Below are 26,096 nucleotides of genomic sequence, written 5' to 3' on the forward strand. Positions count from 1 at the left end.
TCGCATTATTTATTATTAAGGTTTATTCACCTAACGCCGTTGCCCGGTTGAATTACACTGTTAGGTAATCAACATTACCGTCGTTTGCCCCCGTACACAGCAGCGCAACTTGCTTTTACTAGCTCTGCTCAGGGTAGGCTCACTGTCACTCTGCAAGGATTCAAACCCACAACCAAAGACAGAACTTGGCAGCGCTAAACAGGACGCTACCCGTGGGCTCTTTGTTTGTAACAATCACGGTGCGATGCGCTTTCTGGAGAGCACAGGTACAAATACAGGTGCGCAGCGACGCGCACGCCGCTCCCTCGTGCTGCCGATCGGGCTCGCGGTCCGGCCGGAGCGGCGGCGGTGGCGGTGCGGGTGGGCGGCCCTTGTCCCGCACATAAAAGGCTTGCGGTTCAAACGTCACTTTCATTTCACCACCTCCGCCATCCAGGCAAAAAGTATGTGGTAGATGGTGATTCCTGCGCGCCGACGACTGTGCACAGTACTTTCTAGAAAGCATTTTTGCATCCTTTTCCCTCGGATTGCATTGCTTAGGACGCTGGATATGTGTGAGCACAACTATGATAGACCGTTTCCTCCCTTCAGAAGACATTCGCTGAAGTAGGGTTCTGCGTAAAGTGGATTAACCGCTCTCTTTCCTTATGAAGAAGGCAAAAGTAAGTCTTGCAATAAAACCGAATTTCTTACTTCTCGGACCTCACACGATCATCGCACTTGCTGCTGTGCGTCATGCAGACGCCGGAGCTCATTAATCTTGCTATTATAATAATAGTGCCGGAAACACTGCGCCGCGAAACTCCTGATGCACATAAACTGGGAGAGCGCCGCTTTCTGACATACGAAGTGAGTGTGTGTGTGTGTGTGTGTGTGTGTGTGTGTGCGCGCTCTCCTGCAATTTATGTAGACAATCATGTATTACAAAGAACAGGTACTGTGTGCGCTAGGGGCGCGGTGGCGCAGCGGGTTGCACCGAGTCTTGCTCTAGTGGGTCTGGGTTCGAGTCCCGCTGGGGGTGCCTTGTGACGGACTGGCGTCCCGTCTGGGGTGTGTCCCCTCCTCCTCTGCCCTCTGTTGCCGGGTTAGGCTGTGGGACAAGCGGTTCAGGCGATGTGTGTCCGGGTATTGTGTTAGATGGACCAAAGGGCGACCAGAATGTTTCTTTTTCTTCTTATTCCTCTTTTACAGTTAACAAATGCCTTAGTTTAAAACGAATAACAGATGTGTAGAAAAGCAGAGCAAAGCAATAAGAAGCCCGCGTGTCACACTGTGCAGTTCGCACATGTTCAGTTTGTAACACACCTGCACGTTCGCTTCTTCTTTATTGCGGGGCACGCGACAGCGTGGTTAAGGGCCGCCTCGTGTGCGCGCTCGCTGAATGCACTGTGTGAGAACGGACGTTGCTCACATATATTCTAGTCTCTTTCGTGTTGTAACAAACTGACAAACAAACTGTAGAACGAATCTACAAAATACATCTGTTGTAGCGAGATAATTAAATTAATTTGTCTGGGTTTGCACTGTGTTGAACTAGTGATCCGGAACAAGTAGACGTGCCTCAAAATTCTTGGCAATGCAGCAAGGTATTTTCTTTTTAAATCTAGCAGGTAGAATGTTTAGAATGTTCGGTGGCCGCTTGTACGGGTACGGGTACGGGTACGCGAGCGTGTGGTCACTGTGCTCCGTATGCGCTTCCTCAGTCTTTCCTGGGAAATCGAAAACACGTGTTATCTAGTCTCTGACACTGATATATGCGCAGTGATTTATCCACTTGCGTCATCCCTCCCTGATCTTTTTTCAGGTGACATGTGCTAAACCCTGCTGGGGGAAATTCTCCCCTTTAAACAGAACCAGTACCTTAGATACTATCAACAAAGATACAGACGACAGCCTTCCTGGTTCTTCAGTTTGCAGAAGTGACATGCGGGATGCGTTCCGTCTTGTGGCCTTGGAATGCTATGGTCCATGGATACCGGGAGATGCGTTCATGCTCGAGATGAATTTGTTGCATGCAGAGAGAGTGAGAGACAGAGACGTAGTAGGGGCTCACAGTTAAGGACAAGACAGTGCATGGCAAAAGAAATGGGTTTCAGTCACTGGTGTGTGTGTGTGTGTGTGTGTAGTGTTCGGCAGCAATGCGGCACAGGTGCAAGATGCCCGCACGCTTTATGAATTCATTATGTAAAGATGCCTTTCACTTTTCACAGTGTGAAACCTGTAATTCAACCCAGCCTGAGCGAACTTCACTGTTTGGAAAGACACAGGCAGACACACACACACACACACATACACACACATACACAGAGCCTGAAACCACTCATCCCAAGCAGGGTTATGGCAAGCCAGAGCTTAACCCGACAGCACAGGGTGCAAGGCTGGAGTGAGAGGGGACACACCCAGTACGGGATGCCAGTCCATCACAAGGCACCCCAAGCAGGACTCAAACCCCAGACCCACCAGAGAGCAGGCACAGGCCAAATCCGCTGCGCTGCTGTGCCACCCTCCAACCCCCCCCCCCCCCCCCCCCCGGAATGACTGCTTTATTATTCACCAGTTCCCCCAAACCTCCCCTCCCCCACTTGTGTCTCCAAATTGTAATATATGAATTTTGAAAAAATTTTGCCAATAATCAGCAGTGCAGTTTATTGATTATTAGTACAGTTTTAGTGCACTCTTTAAGACACTATAAGAGTGATAAGGTTGATTATTAGACTAGTAAAGACAACTTGATGGTTATTGACATGCCTCCAGTTTTTTCTGGAGATGCAAGAGGTACAAAGAGTTCAAAAGGTACTCTTAGTTAAGTGGTCAGTCGGGCTACTGACAAAATAGTTTTAAGTATTTCGGTTACATTAAAGTAACTTGCAGGGGCTGTATATTTTACAAATGAGCAAATCGCTTGTTATAAAACTTGATTTTCTATGTAATGAATCTGTTTAAAGGTTGAGAAAAGCTGTCTCCCTAAAATCGCTTGAAAGTCCCAAATTTGAATGTTTCACCTTAACAGCAAACACAAATATCACAGCAATGAATAAAGCCCATATATTCCAAAACTGCATGCCTTCAAAACAGGATACTGAGTAGATTTGTAGTGGACGCAGTCTCTTGATTCGAGTTGTGTGAGAAAGTGAGGTGGACAGGAGCAGAACATGAGGATGCACTCTTTAACCGACCCCCCATGGCTCTGCTTTATATGTAAGAGGATTTTAGGATTGAGTGAGAACTGTGTGCTGGATGCGGCCTGTTAGTGAGCTGCTCAAATGCTGTGGTTGCTGTTTTGCTCACACAGTGATGCTAAATGACTGCAAAAGTTCACGTTACTTACACAGACTGGCAATTTCACACTGATCCATTAAATGTGTACTTTCTCCTTGTAAATAACCCTGATTTTTTCACTCTAACAATGAGGTTTAAGTCATGAAGGCTGAGTTGAAGTCAGGGTTGAGTTATTGTAACTCGTGCAGTTTTGCAAGAAATATGTGGGTCATCCTTACTTATTTTTACATTAGGTAAATATCCAGTGGTAGTATTTTTAATAAAAATGTCCCCGAGGTACTGTCCTTTTGCCCTTAGACTCTTAGTGACTGATATTAATCTTAATTTTACACTGGAAAAATGTCCCATAAGCAGCAGAGTGCGGTTTTGCACAATCGTTCAGTCTGTTAAGGAGTCATTCAGGGATCAAGCGGCATTATTGAGTTGTTTAATTTTATACTAAAATAGCTTTGGATTCCTTTTATCCTTATCAGGAATGTGAGTTTACGACATCCAGGGTCCGCAAAGCCACAGTTGGAGCTTGTCGACAGGAACCTGCGCTGAGTGGACGTGCCCCATCTCCACCTAGCGCTTCTTCAACTGCAGTGTCATGTGGCCTGCAGTGTGTAAAAGAAGCAGCTGTCTCGGCAGGTGTGTGATAAATCAGGTTGGTGTCAGGGGTATTGTGAATAAGGGAGTCGGCGATGCTTTAAACTGGCAGAAAAGGAATGGTTAGGTATCAGCAAATAGTTTTTTCTTTCTTTTCTTTCTTCTTTTTTTTTTTTTAATCTGTAAGGGTGCCAACGCTTTGTGTTAGAAGGAGATTTTGTATTTCCTGATTCTTGATAAAGGACTGCGCTGTTCAGCCTTGCTGTTTGTGACAGGCAAATGTTAATGCATGATTGCGTAAATTATTGTATCAAGAGGAACGATAAAGTATTTTAAACTCTTTTTATGGCAGTGAGTCAAGACTGAATCAAAGCAGATTCAAACAGGGCATGCGTGTGGACAAAAGACGTAAAACAAAACGCTGTATGAGAAGTTAAGCTTTTAGATACAGCCTTTACTCTGGTGAAGATGAAAATTATAACAGTTGCAAATGCCAGAGATCTTCATTTTGCCAGGATACCTTTTAATCCTTAGAATGTTGTGCATAACCTGTCTCCTGTAAATTGAACAAAGTATGATTGCAGGTTTTTGCCACAGATGGGTCTGCCTTCAAAGTCAATTTTCTTCCAATAACGGTGACAGTTTCTTTTTCACTTCTGCCGGTAAATGTACTTACTGTACATTTCTGCAACAGTTTGCCAGGAAGAGAGGTGGCTGTGGAACTTTAATGTATTTTGATGTAATTAATGGAACAATTACCACATGCATTTGAGCTTGATTGGACAGGCCTTGGAGTGCAAGCTGTTTGCTGCTGGAGATGGAAAGGAAGTAGAAAAATCAAATGCAGGTCAAGGTCTCAAGACTCCACTAAAAAGAAACTGATTCAGTTACCTGACCGTGTATAGTTCACAAGATACACTTAATACACTTATATATACATTATGTATGTGCATAATTTACGTTACTCTGAAATTTGTTCCTTTAAAAAGACACTGAACAGACTTCCAGTGGCCTTAAGTTCCACAGGGATAATGTCTTTACAAATTTTTATGTGTAATAGGCTTCCTTTCTGCATACTCCTTAATGGAGCACATTAGGACAGAATAGTAGGGCAGAAAGTCATGGGGGTTTTCCCCTTTGGTTATTCATTTCCTTTTCAGAGTTATCTGATAACTTACTCAGATTTCACTGATACAATGGAGCTGGGTTTTCTGGGGACTCTACAATGGATCAGGTGAAAACAATGCAAAACATGATGGTTTTAGATGAAGGAAAACAAAAATATATCCAATATATTTCCTTTACAGATGCCTTAAAAGCTTTGGCAGAACACGTCAACCCTGCCGACCTTTGACTATAGCTCGAACCTGTTTCCTGCAGCAGGTTAGTCACTAGTCACCACATGCATGACCACATGGCAGTCAGTCCAGTGACTCAGTCCAATCACAGGGAAGTCGAAGGTGACCAATCATGTGTAAAGGTTATAAAAAATGAACATGTTTTTTTGATTTTAGAAAAAAAAAATGAAATCAGCACCAGCTTGGAAAGGATATAGCTTTAGTTGTAAGTCAGGGCTTATTAAGTGTTATTTTTCAATGTGTTTTTGTTCAGTTAGTTATAAAATGACTCAGCAATCTGCTATGGTTTGTTTTTAAGCACCACAAATCGCATAATTAAATATCGGCATCTTTATCAGTTGTTCTCAGTATTTTGTATATTGTGACATGAGTTAACCGTTTCACCGTAGCTGCGTAATGGTGCATTGAGTGATCTTGTAAACATAAAGGTCCCCAAGCACTCTTTAAAATTGTGTGCATACCTATGAAATGTTCCATAAAGCCTTTATTCAGGATGGCTGAAAACAAGGAAATATCCTGTGATTTTGCTGATGGTGCTCTTCTGAAGGACAGACGGCAGTCGGGGTGCTTTGTGTTATGCGGATTGTGAGCAAGGGTAATGCAGCACGCAGGTAAGGCAGGGCAAGTTACCCAGGTTCCCCGAGTGGACTCGGCATAATCGCCTTGTGCAGGTCTGCCAGGTGCCTGCGGCCAATGCTTCTGGCTCTCGGCACCAGGAGATTCACTCTCACGGAGCAGGCTCTGGGTCCACGTGACTCATGGTGTGGAAAAAAATGAAAGGAAACTGCTGTGAGGTGGGGCGGGAAGGGGGTCAATCGGACAAGCACTCCAGTTGCCCTTTGCTTCTTTGGAAGTACAGAGGAAGATTTCATTACAGATCCTAGTTAACTCAGCCCCTTAAACTGTTAGGTGTGAGCTACTGGCTCAGGCCTAGCAGAGGTTCGGCGGAGCCCGGCAGCTTTGCGTGTGGCTTTGGGAGAGCTGTCGCAAATCTGAGTTTATGTGGAAGTTTTCTAGATGCAGTATGGTAGATGTCTGAAATATACAGTATGTGTTATGCATTCATTATGTTAAATCATGTACGGTGTAAATGTTCATGCACCGTAACTTCATGATCATCCCCAGATAGGCTTTTATGCAGCCACTACTCCAGTATTGTATGTGAATGTTTGTTTGTGTACCTTATTATTAAAAAAATTTTTAAAAAAAAAGTTTTGTAAGAGGTTATCAGGATCCATCTATCCTGCATTTTATGCGCCTGTTTGAGCGATGAACATCGCTGCATCAAGTGGAAAGTAACAAATTGGGTTTACTTAAGAGTCACATGTCTGCAGCTATGTCTCTTTCTCTTAATGTAATGCACAAATTGTATTTTCGCTGAGATGCACGTCGCTTTGGAGAAAAGTGTCCGCTAAATGAATAAATGTAAATGTAAACCAAATGTGTTTATTAAAATTTGTTTGTTAAGATGTGAATACAAGAGCTTAGAGCATGTAACATATTTTTTTTAATCCAGAATGGCTGGAAAACACACACACGCACGCACGCACACACACACACACAGACAAAACTTTGCACAAACAATAGTCTAACTGAGAAATATGTTTCCTTCAGATAAGACCTTTAATTTACCTATTAAATTCTAAAACTTGAGGACAGAGTCATTATTTTCCAGTGCCACTGTCATGGATTTCAGAAGTGTTAACATCCAATTTAATCACCTAAAAATGTTATTGTCCCAGTTTGTCTTACATCTCCACCATTTTAACATTCTGTTCCCTAGCAGCATAACAACTAAGACAGTGTGTTTGATTCAGTTTCTTTGTCAAAAGAGACGTAATCTGTGCCACGCTGTATGCAGCCACCCTGTATGGTATGCTGCAATCACTAAAGTCTCACACCTAAATCAAATATTTGTGCAGTGTTGCTAATAACTCATGGGAAATAATCTACAAGAGTGCATCTGGCATCTGGAAGAAATTAGTAAAATATTACAAGGATATTGTGAAGACTAAAACAAAATCTGTATTCGAAGAATATCTGAATCACATTTTTTTTAGCTCTGTTTACGAAGATATTAATTTTTTTAAATCTGTGTGACTGTAGCATTTTCCAAAACATATGTCATTATGTTATGTGAAATGTTTGCAATATATTAACATGTTGCAAAATGCACATATCTGATTAAAATTGCAGGATACTGGTTGGGACTCTTCATACATGTTAGGACTTCCTGGAGATCCAGCGTAGAACTCCAGACTAGAATGTTCATTAGCTACCTGGCAGATCATTAAATTAAATCTTAAAATGCATCACTTATCTGAAATTCAGACAAGTTTCGGCCTCATGTCACAAATTGACAAGTTAAATCCTATTGGATCAAGCAAATGGTTAGCGGACCTCCTTTGGCCTTGGTGGTTTTAGTTCAAAGCACCGTAGAGCAGGAATTCTTGAATGTGTATTAGGCTTTCAGACAACTTTGCCTTACAGTAATGTGTTGGAGAAAATTAAATTTAAAAATAAGGTTTCGAAGGGGCTTTTAAAAGGCATGTCTCATAAGTCCTCTGGCTTCCTCCCTGTACCTGCCACACTTACATTTCCTGCTAGGAGATTAATTATGTGTTGCATCTCGCAGAAAGATATGCCTTGAATGTTCTCAGGTTATTCATTTGGCCTTTATTCCTTCACTCTTAGCTGTCCTGTGTTTATTTCCTGTCCTTGGCAGATCCTTTCACAGAGAATAGTTAGGACAGAACCTACAGGGAGCTATTTTATAATTATGATTTGGGACGAGCAGTTGTTGACAATGGATGGATTATTTATCAGCTTCTTGTGCACTCAGGATATACCCAATTTATAGTAACGTTTAACTTTGGAAAGCATTATCACTTTAAGAACTATGGTCATAAATCTAACGTCAAAATCTGATCATATTTCTCCTTTATTCCAATTCTTTCACGTTGTTTGTAACTCAAGAAATTTCTCAAGTGTTGAGTCACAAAAGACACAAAGGCCGTGTTTCTTCGCAGTAAATACTGTAAAATAATGTGAGCTTGTTTTTGGCTGAGCTGTCAGTTTTCTTATCACACCCATGTCTTCTTTGTTTTTCAGATTTGGATAACTGCTTGTGTTCATTTGTTGTTCTACAGCACGTTTTTTACCTCTTCAGGTGGAATCGAAAATATCGTAACAGATGACGTCAATATAATCTCTCTGTTGGTAAGACCTTTTTTTGTCCTGAATAACAGCTCATTAGCAACAGTTAAGAAACTATATTAGGTTGCATCAAATTTCTTTTGTGCTGATGCTTTGGTTTTTTAAAAGACATACCAAGTATTATACTAGGAGGGTTCATAGTGTAATGGTTAGAGCTGCTGCCCTTGAACCCAAAGGTGAATGTTTCAAACTCTTCCCCCCTGAACACAGTACCCTTGAGCAAGGTACTTACCCTAAATTGCTCCAGTAAAATTACCCCTCTGCATAAATAGGTAAATGATTGTGGATAGTTTAGCACTGTAAGCTGCTTTGTGTCAGCTAAATGAATGCATGTATGTATAAGCTTGATCACCTTTGCATTATGTACAGACTGTTACTCAGCCATTTTCCATATGGAGTATTTTTGGTTCAGAATGGACAAAAACAGACCGTGAAATATAATCAAGACAATGAACTGCTCTACTGTTCCAGCTGTCACATGCCGTTGGTATACAGTGTGTCCACTAATTACAAGCATAATTGTGACTGAGAGTTGGTTAATTACTTGCAAAGCTGGTTAATCGAATGCCACTTGATGTTATAAATTCTATAGTTGTATTCTACTCTAATTCTGCATGCAGCTGCTCGTGCGATGCACTCCAGAAAAATAAAAAACAGAGAAATTGGACTAATTGACAATACTTCAAAAATCACATGTGTATCTCTATTCCTCTGTAGTCTCAGTGTAGTGTTCAGTTTTGGAGAAAAGTGTCTACTAAATGAGAAAATGTCCATGTAAATGTCAGCAATACAAACAGCTCCACGGGCTTGAGCGGCAGAAGTGAGGTTTTTGAACGGGACCGTTGTGGAACCACAGACCATCTCCCCACCCTACCCCCTCGCTTTCTTTCTCTGTCACCATCTCTGTCTACCTCTGAGTCGCTCACAGTGACCCCATTGGCAAACAGCCCTGTGTACCCGACTGTACACTCTCAGTTCCCCTCACTGGATATTTACGACCCGTTTTAAAAAAGAAAACAGATGAAAAAAACCATGGCTAAAGAAGGGTCTTGAAGAACCTAAGGCAGAGAATGTCCTATTTGCGATCACTATCTGTTGGCACTTTGGGTGAAACTTCAGTTTGAGAAATTTGAACTGGTATGCTAACTATACATATATATAAAAAAAAAAAAAAATTAAAAAATACTTCTCAAAAACGTTTATTAAGCAAAAACTTTGTTAGAAGATCAGGTCCTACCGTGTACAGTCTTTTCCCGCCTTACAAAGTTCAATGTTCCTGAGAAACCGTATCGCGGACTCTCATAACTTGAAGACATAATTACAATTAGGTGCAGTGGTATTTGTGTTTGTGTTCTACAGTCCCCAGAAGTGACACCTATTTATGCGAAAATATTACCATATGAACACAATTACTATTGCATTAACTACTCTTGCATTAACAGTTACTGATGCTATTACTATTGCTGTTACTGTTGCTTTTACTACTCCTGTTGCTATGACTTTTGCTACTACTGTTGATATTAGTATTGATATTGATATTAATATTGTTATTACAATCACTATTCCTATTAATATTACTGTTACTGTTGCCAATTGTATGTGTTTGTGCGTGCGTGTTACTTTGCTGATGTGTGAATGACTGTAGGGTCTTAGAGCAGACTGTTAGTGGATCTAACACTATGTCACTTTAGCTGAAGGTATGTGCTAAATATTAGTTATCACTAAATATTATTTGATTACTATAATTCAATTTGAAGAAAAATTTCTGCTAAATGAATGCATGTAAATGTTGTGCATTGCTCAGGTGTCTGGAGGTGTGCAAAATGTAAACTCCTTGTAAATGTGTAAAGACGTGTAAAAATTCCTCGCAAATCTAAATTGGGGTATTAAATGAAATGCCTCATAAAGACAAATCCTTGTAACTCAAATCAGTGCATCTCACTGGATGACTGTGTGGCTACATGTGGATGTTAGAACAGCAACCAGTTGCAATTATATTACACATTATTTTAAATTTATTAACCAGATTGTTTTTCCCCCCAGAAACAGAACATTCCAAAAGATTACAAGATTGCCATACGTCACATCCCTAAAAAAACGGTAAAATGTTTTTATTCTTCTAACAAGGCATGAAGATCACAACCAAACTTTTACAAATGTAGCTCTGTAAATACATAAGAAAAATGAGTTGCCATTAGAATTAATTTCAATTAAATGTCTAATCTTCTGTTTTTCTCTTTTTTTTTTTTTTCAGGGGGGCTCGTGTTGGGTTCATCTTAATGTTTTTCATTTGGAAGAAAGCTTAAATGCTCTTGCAAAAAAATTTGGAAATGTTTCCACCAACAAGGATAATATTAACATCTTTATTGAAAAGATGCGAGATGTGCGGGTTAAGATTGATGACCTGGTATGTGGATGTTGTTTTATAAAATGATTTGTTTTAAAATGTATTAATTTATTTTCATTTATTTAGCCTTTATTCAGCTGGAACAGTCCCACAAAGATTGCATAGACGTCATAATCTATATAGCAGTTAAGATAAAGTACATTTTTCAAAGCTCACCAAGAAAAAACAAAATGTGTTTTGACAAAAAAGGTACAAGTGACACATCAAAGTAAGACATATTAAATATTTTAAAGATTCATGTTCTTGATCTGCATTTCTCTTTCTCAAGGAGCTGATGATGCAAGTTTTTGAATGCCATTACACAGAAGAAAAATTGCAGACAGGGGATTATTTTGACTACATTTATGACCTATTAAAATCAGAACCTTCCTTAAATGGAAATGAGAAATGTCTCCCCCCTTCGTGCCCCACGTCAGCAACTTCATTCACCACAGCAGGTAGGACAGATGACACAAGATCTTTTTTATTATCCGGTAAACTGTTAAAAATACAAAATGCAGCAATTAAATATAACAAGATACGCAAGCAGAGTAAAAGTGTGAAAAACCTGAACTTAGTCACATTATGATCCTGGTTTCTCACCAGCAGCAGTGGAGCCCAGATACCACCCGTGGAAATGTTCAAATTAATATCTGGTCTCTCTCTTAATATCATTGCAGTTACCCATTAATACACAACCTTTTTCTCTTCAGTGTCACCCAGTAAAACCCCAAGGATGGCAGACTGTAATACTTCCTTGCCCGACTGCAGTACATGTAAGTTAACGGATTGAGAATGAAAGTTTCTAGAAATTTACAAATTTCAAGGTGCCAAGCTTCCAAAATCCAAGAAATATGCACAGGATCTATCAAACAATGGTTGTCCAGCAGATAACTGGAACAGTGGTTGACCATTTAGTCGAAAGGTTGCAGGTCCGGGTGTTTCTGTTTCTATCTGTATAGTTTGTTCTGCCAACAATATATAGCATTTAAAGTGCATAGATGCCACAGTGGATGTCAGTTTAAGCATATTAAGAAAATTCAGGGAAAGTTTGAGATTGTTTTCATTCTTGTTTTCTTATAATGTGTGTATTTGCTACATTGACAGAGGGATCATTAAAGCAAAATGTAATTAAATAACCAAATAAATAAATAATCTGAGGATTGGAGGTTTTTGCTGATAGCATAGAGCTGCTGCATTTGGATCTGAAGGTTGCTGGTTTGAATCTCCTACTGCTCTAGTACCCTTGAGCAAGGTACTCACCCAACATTGCTCCAGTAAAGGTGCCCAGCTGTATAAATGGGTAAATAGTTATAAGTACCTTAACAGTGTAAGTCACTTTGGAGAAAAGCTTCAGCTAAATGAATATGCTCCTCTACCTCTGCCGCTTGGTGATCCCACGTACAAAAGGTCCAAAAGCAAAAGCACAAGGTTCTCGGTTCTGGCTCCGATGTGGTGGAACAACCTCCCCTTCTCACTCAGAACTTCTGAATCTCTGTCTACATTTAAAGACGGTCTTAAAACTCACCTCTTCGGGTCTCACTTCTCCCACAATCTGTCAAGTTCATGCAATGTATAAATGTTCATGCTCTATAACTTTGAGGTCATAAGTATTGAACAACGGATAAACCTTCATGCAGCTACATGTGTAATGTAATGTAAATGTTTAAAAAAAATAATAGGAATGTGATTAGGAATTGTCGATTTTTGGATTAATTTTTATATAGCTACTTGTGTGATGTACGTGGGTTCATATGGCGGAAAGTAACAAAGTAACTGTACTTGAGAATCACGCGTCTGCATCTAAGTGTCTCTTTCTGCTAATGTAATGCACAAATTGTATCTTCTATGAGATGTATGTTGCTTTAGAGAAAAGCGCCTGCTGAATGAATAAATGTAATATTTTGTGGGTGCAATGGCTCCATATCATACAAACACAGTTGGGACTGAAAACCTGTTTATAACTTAATTCATTCGTAATGCCAAAGTCACTTTTTCCACTCCATGAAAATCTAATTCAAAATTAATCTAAATTTGAATTCAGTACAAGCTGTATAATACATAGTCCTTCTGTTAATTTATGGGCTGGATTCTATATAAACCTCAGGTAAAGCCACACACACACACACACAGAGTCTGAAACCACTTGTCCCAAGTGGGGACACAGCAAACCGGAGCCTAGCCCAGTAACCCAGGACGCAGGGCTGGAGGAGGGGGGCACACCTGGAACAGGACACCAGTCCGTCACAAGGCACCCCAAGCGGGACTCGAACCCCAGACCCACCAGAGAGCAGGACCCGGCCAAACCCACCGTGCCCTCCCCTCTAACTAAAGCTATAATAAATAAAAATATCCTGTAACTCTTGACTTGGATGCAGACACATGATTCTGAAATACAGTCAATTTATCACATTCCGCCATATGAACGAGTATACATCACATGAGTAGCTGCATAAAGATTTATACATTATCCATCTACTTCTTGTCCAGTACACTGTGGTCCAAAGCCTATCTTGCAAGATGTGGGCATGAGGCAGGAAAAGGATGAGTTCCTTGCAATGTAATACTTTTACTGTACCATTATTTATTTATTTATATAACTTCAAATTACATCAACATTACCATTTATTTAAAACAAAAGCAAATAATCTCCACAGCTTTCTACTCAATCCCAAATCACATGAACATGTCAAATTTTTGCAAGCATTTCACTTTCCTTATTATCTACAAATCAAGAAGAAACAAAACTATAGCTATTACTTTATTTAAAGGTAAGGTTTTGTTAAAAAAAAAAAAAAAATCTTGGCTATTACTTGTAATAAAAATTATTTTACTGACTTTTTTTTTACTTCAAGCTACATAAAAAAAATATTTAAAATCAGGGAAACTAAAAATTCATTCTCTTCAGAAGCTTGTATTCATTGCCAGATGTTAATTGAGTCATTCCACAGATATATATATATATATATATAAGGGGGTGCGGTGGCGCAGTGGGTTGGACCACGGTCCTGCTGTCCGGTGGGTCTGGGGTTCGAGTCCCGCTTGGGGTGCCTTGCGATGGACTGGCGTCCCGTCCTGGGTGTGTCCCCTCCCCCTCCGGCCTTGCGCCCTGTGTTACCGGGTAGGCTCCGGTTCCCCGTGACCCTGTATGGGACAAGCGGTTCTGAAAATGTGTGTGTGTGTGTGTGTGTATATATATATATATATATATTGTTTTATAGATATAAAAGATACATATGTCTTTTTATTAACCACCATTCCATTCTATTTGAGCACATTGTACTGAAAACGACCAGCTCACCATTGAGATACAGATTGCTTTCCATGTGCAAGAAACAGAAACTGTAGAACTTGAACAGTGAAGAACCTACAATTAAAAATTAATAAGGTTTATTTCACGGTTATGTTTAGGTGTTAAATCTGGAAGCAGTGATGGCTTAATTTAGATAGCACTGGTGCCTGTCAGTGCCTCGGATGTGAGTTTAAGAATGGGCTCAAATCCAGTTTTGTCTGATTGTTCTTCCTGTGTTCACATGGGATTTCTCTGGGTGCTCCAGTTTCCTCCTATAGTCACAAGAGGTGTGTGTGTGTGTGTGTGTGTGTGTGTGTGTGTGTGTGTGTGTGTGTGTGAGAGAGAGAGAGAAAGCGAGAGAGAGTTCCCTATAATGACATGGTGCACCCCAGTGTACCCTGCCTAATCCCTTGTATTTGTCCCAAGTCGTTGATATTGAATGAATGGATATTGGCTTAATGCAGTGTAAAGAACCTGTTCTTAGATTTGTTATAATTAAGGGCCAATGAATCTGACTAACCTGTTTAAAGGTATCCCGATGAGTTAAATGTATCACCGTGCTGTCAGTTATTCTGTCGCCTGGTAATTAAAAAAGCATTTTGATTATAGCTTTGAATTACAGTATCTATTGTATGCATGTAACCACACTGCTGCATACATGTGTAAACTTGGTAGTTTAACACCGCAAGTCACTTCAGAGAAAACCATCGGCTTACTGAGTAAATAGTATTAAGTAATAAGTACAGATGCCAAGTCACCATCAATGTCAAACATATGGCTTAGTTAATGCCGTGTTTTCATAGCATCATGCTTTTTTTCAGGAAATTTTGCAAAACTGTATAATTATGGCAAAACTTTTTACTTTTTGTTTTGTTAAGGACACTATTGCATGACTAACAGCCAGTGCACAAAAGTTTTGGCACTTTGTGGATGTTAAGATTTTTAAAGACCTCTTGATTTTGTTCTAATTTACATCTACATTTATTTATTTAGCAGACGCTTTTGCCCAAAACAACTTCCAGTGAACTCTGTGTAGTGTTATCAGCCCACACACCTTATTCACTGCTAGATACACTGCTTACACTGGGTCACTCATCCATACATCAGTGGAACACACTCTCTGTCACTCACACACTATGGGGGGACCTGAACAGCATGTCGTTGGACTGTGGGAGGAAACCAGAGCACCCGGAGGAAACCCACGCAGGCACAAGGGGAACATGCAAACATGCAAATATTATGCGATTTTTTTTTTTTTTTTAAGTTAAAAACCATGAACAGTTCATACTTTTCTCATGAAATTGGACTGGGAATGGACTGTGAAAAAGCTGAAGTTAATGTGTTAAATCTTTTTTTTGTTTTGTTCCCTTTACCCATAGATGAAGCAGTAAAGTACCTGCCTGAAGTGGTTGGGAAAAGCCTCATATCCTTGCTTCTCATCCTGATGGTCGGAGTTGTGTTCTTGTTATACTGGAAGGTGCAGACAGCTAAAACATTTATATCCTAAGAGATCTGTCAGCTCGTTTCCTTTTTCAAGTTAAAGTCCATTTTGAATGCCGAGTATTTTGAATTTTCTTCTGTTGTGAGCTTATCTTTTCGTTTCATTCTTTGGTGCGATAGATAAAACGTGGCAGAAGACAGCAATCTCCAGAGACCAATATTGAGCTCTTCACTGGAACAGAAGGGGTCCCTCCACCAACAGACATGGAAAGATCAGAGGAAAAGTAAATTTGCAGTTGATATTCCATTGACTTATGGAATATTTTTCTATTTTTCATAGGTCATGCAATTGAAAAAAATCAACTTATTGCAGAAAATTGAAAATTTTAGCATTGTACACTTATTTGTTATTAATACATTTATTTTTAATTTTTTTCTTTCACTGTAGGAGTCAGCTGAACACCATCGAAATTGTGTAACTTTTTCCCTTCTTTTCAAAAAATAGGTAAGGAAAATGCTTCTGGAGAGAGAAACAGCTTCATATATAAATGGAAATGCATGTTAATATAGTTTGAAACTGTGATATTGTGTAGAACTCAAAATTCCAGGAAAGTAATGCTAACCTGTGAACCCTATGTCAACCCATTTGTCTTAACGGTTGACCAAGCCAAAATTACCGCGCCCCAGTGTCTATAGAGTTAATCACGATATTTCCTCTACTGTTACTGAAGAATAATACAAATTTTGTTAATGATTGGCAAAAGCACAATTCATTGAGGGAATATTTCTTAAAATGTTTAGAAGTGGCCTATAATAAATATTTATATGGCCTAATATGTTGTTCATGTTCAAGCTTTATTGTCACGTGTATTTAACGAATACAATGAAATTCTTGTGCTGCTCCTCTCTTTTCCTACTACTAGTAATTGGATTGAACACACTGGCCCTCTGTGGACTGAGTGTGACTTTAAAGTGATTTTAATAACTTCAGCAAACCAAGGTGTTTAAATTATAGCCTGAAGCAGTGCTTCTCAGCACTGATCCTGGGTGCTTGTGAATGCCGAGTGTTAATTTTTTTTTACGCTTAATTTGTCTATTGAGCTTTTTAAATGAATAAATCACATGACTCATATCATGTTAATCCAAGCATATCCATTGAGGGTTTTAAACGTGAACCACATGTGTTCGAAAGTCAAGTATTACCTGTCATAGAGAAAAGACAAGTAAAATGTCTCTTTAATTTTTTTGTTTTTGCCCAGAAAAGAAAAAAAAATAAAAAAAGGTTTTCGTTTCTTAAACTAATGAAATGCTAGTGAAATTCTAAAGAAACTAAATTTTAATGTATCCATTTGTTTTTACAATTTTCAACAAATCAAGATCAAATGATGGCGCTGACTTTTTGTAGTACGAATGCAGGTCTTTTCAAAAATGAATTTTTACTTCTATCCATCAATAGCTGTGATATAAATTTGTAATTTCTCACAATCCAATAAACCTTAATTGACTAAAGTTATCCAACAAATATTGTATCAGAGCCGAGAATTACATAATGAGATATTTCAACTACCTAGGTGTTCATTTTGTGTTCAGAACCCTGGTCTTGAAAAACTTCTGTTGAAGACAACTGTATTATGTGAACCTCATAATATAGAGTGAAGTTGCCAGAGAAATGTTTTTGTATGATTCTGTGATAATGTGTGATACTTGATAATGTGTCACACTTTCAGTAGACTTTGATGTTAATTTCCAAACAGCAGATGAAGTTTCATGTAAACTGTTTGTGATAAATTAAATTACTTTCTAACTTTTATTATTTCTTAGGGGACTGTACTAAAGATCCCTTTGGGGGAATAAGTCTTAACGCAAGCATTCACTGTGGCTTCAAAACAACTCTCCAGCTTTGGCATGGATTAGGAGGACAGTTCATTGAAGTTTGATTCGTGTGTCTCGCAAGTGTTACTGAACCCCAAATGGAGACGCAGAGCTGCCACTCATGAACATGAACGAAAGCATGGATGTTTCCTTCTAGCCACCGGCAGACTTTTGGCCAAAAAAATCACTCAAACTGAGTCAGAGATAGCAATCTCGCTAAGAATCTTTGAAGAATTATTCGAGGAGGGCAGTCTTGGAAGAATTGCGTCAGACAAGGAGATGCCAATTTGAGGAGAGGATTTACACCAAGGAGTTTGCACCAAAAGTCAAAGATTTCCTAAGGGTCATCACATATATCAGAGAAAAATGCTAAAAGTGAGGATTGCAGCCGAGTCAGCACTCTGGAAGGATCTGGAGGAGCTTGTCATGGGACAGTCAAGTTCAAGTTTTTGGTCTGTGATTATAACAACTTGCAAGGGTTTACATGGTTTTGGATCTTAGTTCTTGGAGAATGCAGTGAACTAAATGGTCAGTAACGGCTTCATTTTATGGAATATATAATAGTTGCTATTGACTACCTCCACTGATCTTTCATTTTTTTTCTGACCATATAACACAAACACAATAATATTCTTACAAGGGGGTTTATCATAGGCAATTCTGAAGTACAGTTTTGATGCAGTCTCAGGAAAAGTCACCCTGCAATGTAAAATATTGTCTAATCCCTACCATATTTTCCTTCTGACGTTTTATACCCTTCTGTAGCTTCTGTATTTATTTCTCCGAATGAAAATATGCTTTGTTACTGTAAACCTGCCATATTACAGAAAGTTTTTAATTTTTCTGAACATCAGACCAGGTAAAATCACAAAAAATCTGTTTTTAATGTGATGTACAGTATAATTAAGCCCAAAGCCCACATCTCTTAATGAATCTAAGAAATCTGTTATTTGATATATAACTTTTGTATTTGCATGAACTTGCAAAAACCCCAGTTTGGATGCAAATATGCATTCAGCACACATATTCAATTCCAGAAAGTCACGAATAAAAGAGTTTTAATTATTTAAAATTACACCAGCTTTTCAACTGAGGTCTGTGTTTGCTCTGTATAACATACCGAGTTGACAGTCTGTGCACAGTGAATGTATTGAAAGAACAGAAGTAAGATGTTCTTAATTTCACTGTTTGACTATGGAAAAAGTTTAACCTTGTAGCAATTCCATTAATTTCACCTGGTTTTTGGTTGTGTTGTCACAGTTCTGCATTGCATGTAGAGCATGAAAAACTGTTTCACACATACATGTACACTGGAACCATTGTTCTGATCCACACTGCAGCATCACCTGATTGTCATTAGGTCATCCTGCGATCCTACATTAGCAAAAATGACATGAATAATTTTTAAAAATACCTGTACCAAAATCTGTACCATCTGCCGTCTAAATCTATACTTGTGTTTTGCCAGTTTCCCAAGTTATATGTAAGATATCTAGAAAAATTAACGTTTCCGGAAAATCCGATTACATGCTGGTCTGAATTTTGCAGCTGAAAGTGAAAACAGGGAGTGACAAACACATTAAACTGTTTGACTCTGAACTGAGTAACATGAATCACGCAGGAGGAGGCAATACTGAGAGGTCGTAAGAAGCTTTTTCAGAGATCAACAGTGCAGCAACTCCCTCAGTAGTTGTATCAAATTCGAAGCATTCTTAAAATGTTGCTGTAAGACCTCTGAAAATATTCCTGTAAGCTGCCGAATCCCTTTGTTTTTGGCCACGTTTTGCTTGGCTGATGAATTCGACATCGATTTGCTTGGGTGGTAAAACTCATCAGAAACCCATCCGTTATGCGCAACATTTTCTTATTCGGCTTGGAATAATCACCCTAAACCATGTGCATCTTTTTGTCACATGATGCTGAGGTGTAAAGAAGGCAACGAAAATAATATACTGTTTGGGAAACAAACTGGACTGAACACCCCATAGCGTCCAGCGGATGGTGTTACAGCCCTGCCAAGTGAATCCACTGATTCTGTGCCTTATAAATGCTTTTCATTACATTATGACATGGGGTCACTTTACAGGCCATGTCTTTACATCGTTGAGGTTGAGAAAAAGCTGTTTGGCTGCAGGTGCCTCAGCCATCCTGTGACCCATTACCTACTGCAGAAGGAAGTTGTAGAAGAGTATGGATTGCACTAAGATATGTGGGCTGGAATGTGCTGCATGTAGCCGGCGGCTCCCAGCTAGCAGTGAAGGATTCCTCAAAGGCATGCCACTGTAGATGCACCGACATGTGAAGAGAGATTCACCCTCGGAAGGTTCAGCTCCTGATTCATGGAAGCATTTGCACTCCGCCTAATTTTGTTTGGTCTCTGGCTAAATCTAATGACATGAATGGCTCTTTTGTACTGAGACCCTGCTTTGAATTGACTGCTTATGGGCGTGACTCAATTTGCGGCTGGTTCAACTTTGAAGTCTCAAAAACAGAAATGACAGTGGCATCTCGGACAAGATGATTGGACGTTTTTGTGATTTCGAAAACATTCTGTAAGTCGCACGTGGGATCTGTATCAGTAAACTGTATTTCACAGTGTTGAGTGCTGATGTGGAAGGTGAAACATTCAACACTACCAGTATTTACCTACAAATATCTGCATATATCCATCAATTATCATTGTTTCACATTTTTGTCACTTGGGCTTCTTGAATGCGTAGACTGAGCGTATGTGTGTGTGTGTGTGTGTGTCTGTGTGTGTGGGACAGAGAGAGAGGTAGACAGATTATTAAAAGGACTTCAGTAAAATTTCTTTTTTGTGACTGTGTAAATAAAGCTGCTGCAAGTTCAGCCTAAACAGACTCTTGGTGTCCCATGATATGGCCCTAAAACAAAATTATGTGCATAATGTGCAAATACAAACAATGTTTAACTATTAGAAGAACCATATTACTGCCTATATTAACTGTAAGTCTGTTTCAGATTGTACAGGACGTCATTATCTCAATCTCTTTCAATACTGTTCTTGTCATTTAAATGAGCCTTTTTCCATAAATTCAATACTGTATTAATAAGACTTAATATACATGTAGGAACTATTTTCATCCTAGTACTGAAGCCAAAAGAAGCTGGGTGTAGGAAAAACTGTTTTGCTATTTTCAGATGATACAAAGCATTTTTTTTTTCATTGATGCAAGGTATTTGTTAATTATCAGGAAAATTATATATAATGCATTTTTATACTCCTGTGAATCCCTACTGTTTGGTTTCGCGAAATCCCACAGGTAATTTGGTTAATTTTCAGGTGTAGGATCCATGACCCTTGCTCTTCACAGAGACAAAAGCAGTCAATGTGCAAGGTAAAGTGGCTCACGGCTGTGCCAGCATTACCTGCTGTAAACTCTTGAGTGGAACCACACCACAGGCTTGTGGTCAGAACATCAGGGCTAGGTGTCACAAAACAGTCACATTGTGGAACTTTTTGGTGTCATCTCATTCTGTATTTTTGTATTAATATATGCTGTGAAAACAAGCAAAAATACATAAATAAAAGTATTTATATCCAGTTGCTGCTTTTGTTTGGATCTTTAAGTGTTCACAAGGCAGGAAGATAGTCATGTAGATAGATGGATGTGGGGTTGGGCTGTTTCCTGAACAGTACTTGTTTAGTAGAAGCTTTATGGATTTACTGCTGAATGGGTCATCACTGCATATTTTTATTATGCTGTCATCACTTGTTTTTGAACGAGCACTGGACTCATACTGAAAAGTAAGTAAGTAAGTTATTTTTTAAAGCTGCTTAGCTACCTGAACCCATTGTTTCGTTTGCCTGTGCTGTGTGGAAAACGGGACGGAAATACACAGGATACATTCCTCTGAGACATACCTTCCTAAGAGCTATAAATACTTCTTCAGGACACCCGGCCTATAGAAGTTTGCAAACAATACTACTCTGATGGGAATTCTTCGAACAAAGTGAAATTAAACATAAAAATATTTGGTTTAATTTAATTTTTTGGAACGGAAAATTTTTAAACTAAAATGAATTCCTTCTTACTTATTTAGCTTTATTTAATTTAGTTTATCCAATGCAACAGGTTAAATGGTGGAAAACAACACTGCTTTAACCTAAAAGTTATAAAATGATATAGTGAATACAGATATGTTAAATACGGATATGCTACCTTGGGTCTGAAAGGACTCGGGTTCCAATTCCACCTTTTGTTACGCTACCCTCGATCAAAGTATTTGCCTTGATATTTATTTCAGATAATAACTGTCAAGCTGTATGGGTAAATAACTTAAGTTGTTTTGGACAACAGCGTCAGCCAAATGCATAAATTTAAATGTATCATGAGGAGAGCAATTGTGGGAAAGGATGTTGGGTGGCCGTGTAAGGACACATGTGAGCGAGGGATCGCTACCAGTTATCTTGAGCCAGATGGTTTTGTTTCCCTGTTTTCCCACCTCCCAAAGCTCCCTCCACTTTTGTTGTGCATAGAAGGCCTTCCTTCATTGTTCGCATCCCGAGCTGAACGTGGATAGTGGGCTAACATTTGTGCCCGCGGATGCGGTGGGCCGATATCGATTCACAAAAGATTCAGGAAAACAAAGACACCTCAGAACACCGTCGCTGCAACGTTCCCATCCCGCTCCATGCTTACCTTTCGCATTCAGGGCGCAGCCAGGATGTAGAGCCGTGCAGCACTGGCCGCAGAGCACTGCGTGCTGGGTCTTCCCTCTCTGCTTTATCAGGTCAGCGAATTGGGTGTGGGGCACTGGAGGACGTGCGCGAAGACCAAGAGGCCTCTGAAAGCTCCGTTTCAATGGTACCCTTTCTGTGAAGATCAACCACATTAACAAAAGGTATTATCTGCCTGAATATGTGACAAAGCTCTTTACAGATTTAAACTGTTTGGTGGGAACCGGCAAAGGACATTAGTCACAGGTCATGTGGTTTAAAGTTACTAATAGCCGGGACCGATGGAGTCCTGTTCAACATCTTGCCGTCGGAGAGTGCTTTTCTGTGGCAAAGAGAGAATGCAGCTCCCCCTCCGCAGCCCCGGTTGTCGAGTGGAGACTCAATGAAGGTTGTCCCGCGAGACCGTAACCAGAGGCCCTCTAGGCCACTTACCTGTTCTGTAATACTCCTGTGAAAAACCATTTGAACCATCTTCCCATATCGTGCACTGACATGGAAAATGCCACCATCGAGGTCCTGCGAAAGCGGGTCCCCTGAGTCCAGGCTCTCTGGTGTGCTCTGATGAGTTGGGTCTGCCCCCATACTATGGCCAGACTGCACAACTGAGGAGGTGTCACACCGTTTCCGGTCACCCGTGCTCTTCCCACGCTCCCATCTCCTTATTATTGGAGCTTCTCAGTACATCGCTATCTGTCTTGGTGCTGCAAAATTCTGTACAGTTTTCAATACACAACTTTACTGAGCATTTTGTGCAGGCGAAATATAAGGCAAATTTTCCTCACATTTCGTCATAAAAATGTCTTATTCCATAGACCTCATAGAAATTTCTTACAGCTTTAACTTTGAAACCATCAGTGCCTTAAAAATATTGACCTAATAACATATTTGATGACAATGACTTAAGATGATAAAATCAAATCCAGGAAAATTCAGTTAGTTAGAAACAGTCTGTTGAACCTCCACTGTACGCAAATTAAAAAGAAGTTTTAATCTGACTATTTTTAACCATTTTGTTACAATCAAAAAAAAAAAAAAAATTAATGTAAAAGTTAGACTGCTAAGATAACCTTTCCTATCCAGATAAGATCTAGCAGATGACAAATGCTGTAGAGAGTTTCAAGATAGTGCCACTGTTACAATGCAAGTTTCAACCTGTAAAAATCTGCAGTCTCAGACACTCCTATTCTCATGTTATTGTTGAAGTTTAGCTGGGCTATATTTTTCAAATAGGCTATTAACACCGTGAACCAATGAGGTAATACCACTATATTTAATAGTTTATCAGTTCCTTTTTGACTTTATTGCTGAAAGAAAACCAAAACCTACGAAGAGGCATAAATTCTGAACAATTTTGAATTTGCTCCTGAATGGAAAGCAGTCAAAAAAGAGCTCCACAAAATGATTTCTTTTAAAATGTGTTGCGGGTTTTTTTTTCTTCTTCTTCATATTAGTTCACTCATTTGATTTTCGTGTGGTCATATTTAAAACATTTTTTCACTGGTTAATGTATATTTCATTCTGATGTTTCTGCTCTGATTTTTTAAACATCTTTAATAATTAATTAGAAATGAATTTTATGAAGATGCCTGTCACTGAAGGCAACAACAGAACTAGATAATTACATATAATTGCAATTATAAATAATTGCATTTTGATTCCCATGGAAATCATGAGTAGATACAGAGAGCACACTGCTAAATATTTCATTTTATTTCATTTGCAAATCTAAACATGCTGAACTGAATCTTTCCTAACTGTCACGAGTAGTGCCATGACAGAAATAACTGATAACAGTTTCCTAGGAATAGCCAGATCTGAAACTATGCAAGATCTGAAAGGTTACCAGAGAAGCTTGCAATTTTATGAAGACAAAAGAAAACGCAAATACACCACAGACTGTAGGAAGCTATGATGCCCTGGTTCTTTCCTTTAGTGTCAGAGGAAGTACTGGAAGTCAGGAAGAGAGGGTAATCATATTTGATATGCAGGAGAAGTGATAAAAATGTTTGAGAAAATTGTTTGTACAGCTTAAATATTGAAAGACAACTTATCGTACCAGTAGCCAAGACAAACTGATTCTGCCTTCATAGCTTTGATTTAAACAGCAAAAAGGTTTTTTGTTTTTTTTTAACTTGGCAGCCTGGAGATCTAAACATAGCCAACAAACACACGTTCTTGAGGGACAGAAGACCAAACAGGATTTTAATTAAAAGGCTGTACGTGTCACACACTAACAACTGCTGAATACACACGGCAGAGGCACGCAGACGCATGAATAGAGATTAATATACACCTTTTCCCGCTTTTAGAGGGAAGCATACCACTGCACAAGGAACTAGAATTCTCTGTAGAGAGTATAAACTGTGACTTAGACATTTTGCCAGGGGGTAATGTAATTTACCATTTCTGTTTCATGGGAGAAGGGGGGTGCGGTGGCGCAGTGGGTTGGGCCGTAGTCCTGCTCTCTGGTGGGTCTGGGGTTCGAGTCCCGCTTGGGGTGCCTTGCGGCGGACTGGCGTCCCGTCCTGGGTGTGTCCCCCTCCCCTTCTGGCCTTACGCTCTGCGTTACCGTGTAGGCTCCGGTTCCCCGTGACCCCGTATGGGACGAGTGGTTCTGAAAATGTGTGTGTGTTTCATGGGAATGTCCCTGCATATAAATGATAGTATGATTGCTCTCCTTGCTTGCACATGGGTTATGATATATGGAACAGAGTTGAAACTGAGCACAATACTGTCATTATTACTTATCTCACACATGCTGAAACATTTTTTTCCCCATCTAGCTGAATTTTACTTGTATATGAGCAACTGAGAAAGTTATATCTGAAAACTAAGCTGCTTGCAGTTATTTATCCATTTACATATCTGGGTATGTTTTACATTTACACTTACTCATTTAGCAGATGCTTTTCTTCAAAGCAATGTACATTGCATAGTCTTACCGGAGGAACAGAGGCTAAGTACCAGAATTAAGGCTACTACAACAGGAGGTGGGATGTGAACCTGTGTCTTTGAATTGAAAGCTGATTGAGCTAAAAACCACACAACCTACTGTCTTATTATGTTCCAATAATTCAGACTTATGCAAGAAGAAAGATGTATGTCATTAAAAAACAGTGCCACAAGTCAACCTAATAACAACATTCTTTTAGTACTAAGAGGAAGAGATTTTGTGTGATATGCAAAAAAAAGCAAATTGTTACTGGGAATGCTCACTTTCGCAGCAGAATGCAACTCTTAGTACAACTACAGTGATTGACCTCTCAAGTTTGGATTGCGAAATCAACATACACATACGTTGGTATAATAAAACTAGGGCCCCAGAAAAATGAAAAAAAATAATATAGTGGGATGATATCATCTTTCACCCAATTTACTACATCTAGATGGACGTTATGTCTGGAGAAAGCCAAAGGACGCCTTCAACCCACAATGTCTGTCAGCATATGTTTAACATGGTGGAAGATCCTCAATGGTATGTGGCAGTTGTCTCACTGGAGATGATGATTGCTTTCATGGTCATATAATGGCCAAGGAATCTGAGGCCATTTTACAGGATGCGGTGCACCCTGAGGTGCAAACATTGTTCTTCCATGATGCTCCCATATTCCAGGATGATAATGACCCCACAAACAACAGCCTTAAGTCAAACACCATGGCCTCATAAATCAGTTCTAGAGCACAGAGTGCAAAGTAGTTGTCCACCTCTTTCATCCCTCAAGGAACTCGATGCTTTTCTTCTTGAAGAGTAGTGTAAAATGCCACTACACACAGTTCAGGTCTTGTACGTAGCATTCTAAGAAGGTTTGAAGGTGTTCTGAAGACAAACAGTGGCTCTACTCCTTATGAGATCCTTGATATTAATTTATTGATTGGTGTTTCAGATGTTTTGTCCAGAAAAAGAAGTTGTGTGTCAAAAAAATCATGTTCAAGGCATTTATTTCAGAGTGTAGGAGAGTTCAG

General features: G+C 39.5%; 1 protein-coding gene across 2 annotated transcripts; it reads left to right on the forward strand.

The window, feature by feature from the left end:
* The first annotated feature begins 402 nt into the window (after positions 1-402).
* LOC108918641 (kit ligand-like) lies at positions 403-20,468 on the forward strand. Of its 2 annotated transcripts, XM_018726099.1 has the most exons (10): positions 403-662; positions 8,337-8,444; positions 10,485-10,541; positions 10,696-10,848; positions 11,117-11,285; positions 11,541-11,603; positions 15,499-15,596; positions 15,740-15,843; positions 16,008-16,064; positions 17,381-20,468. In XM_018726099.1, the coding sequence occupies exons 1-9, from the start codon at positions 648-650 to the stop codon at positions 16,036-16,038; spliced, it is 798 nt and encodes a 265-aa protein (XP_018581615.1). In that variant the 5' UTR covers positions 403-647; the 3' UTR covers positions 16,039-16,064; positions 17,381-20,468. The 2 variants fall into 2 exon arrangements, with proteins under 2 accessions (XP_018581615.1, XP_018581616.1); XM_018726100.1 differs by lacking the exon at positions 16,008-16,064.
* The last annotated feature ends 5,628 nt before the right edge of the window (positions 20,469-26,096 follow it).

This window comes from Scleropages formosus, chromosome 21, assembly GCF_900964775.1.
Source record: "Scleropages formosus chromosome 21, fSclFor1.1, whole genome shotgun sequence".
Taxonomy (NCBI): Eukaryota; Metazoa; Chordata; class Actinopteri; order Osteoglossiformes; family Osteoglossidae; genus Scleropages; species Scleropages formosus.

What these genes read in the sequence shown, in the direction of transcription:
- LOC108918641 (XM_018726099.1), top strand. An exon ending in TCAATATAATCTCTCTGTTG is followed by an intron (nt 8,445 to 10,484) that starts GTAAGACCTTTT and finishes TTTTCCCCCCAG; the next exon opens with AAACAGAACATTCCAAAAGA. An exon ending in GTCACATCCCTAAAAAAACG is followed by an intron (nt 10,542 to 10,695) that starts GTAAAATGTTTT and finishes TTTTTTTTTCAG; the next exon opens with GGGGGCTCGTGTTGGGTTCA.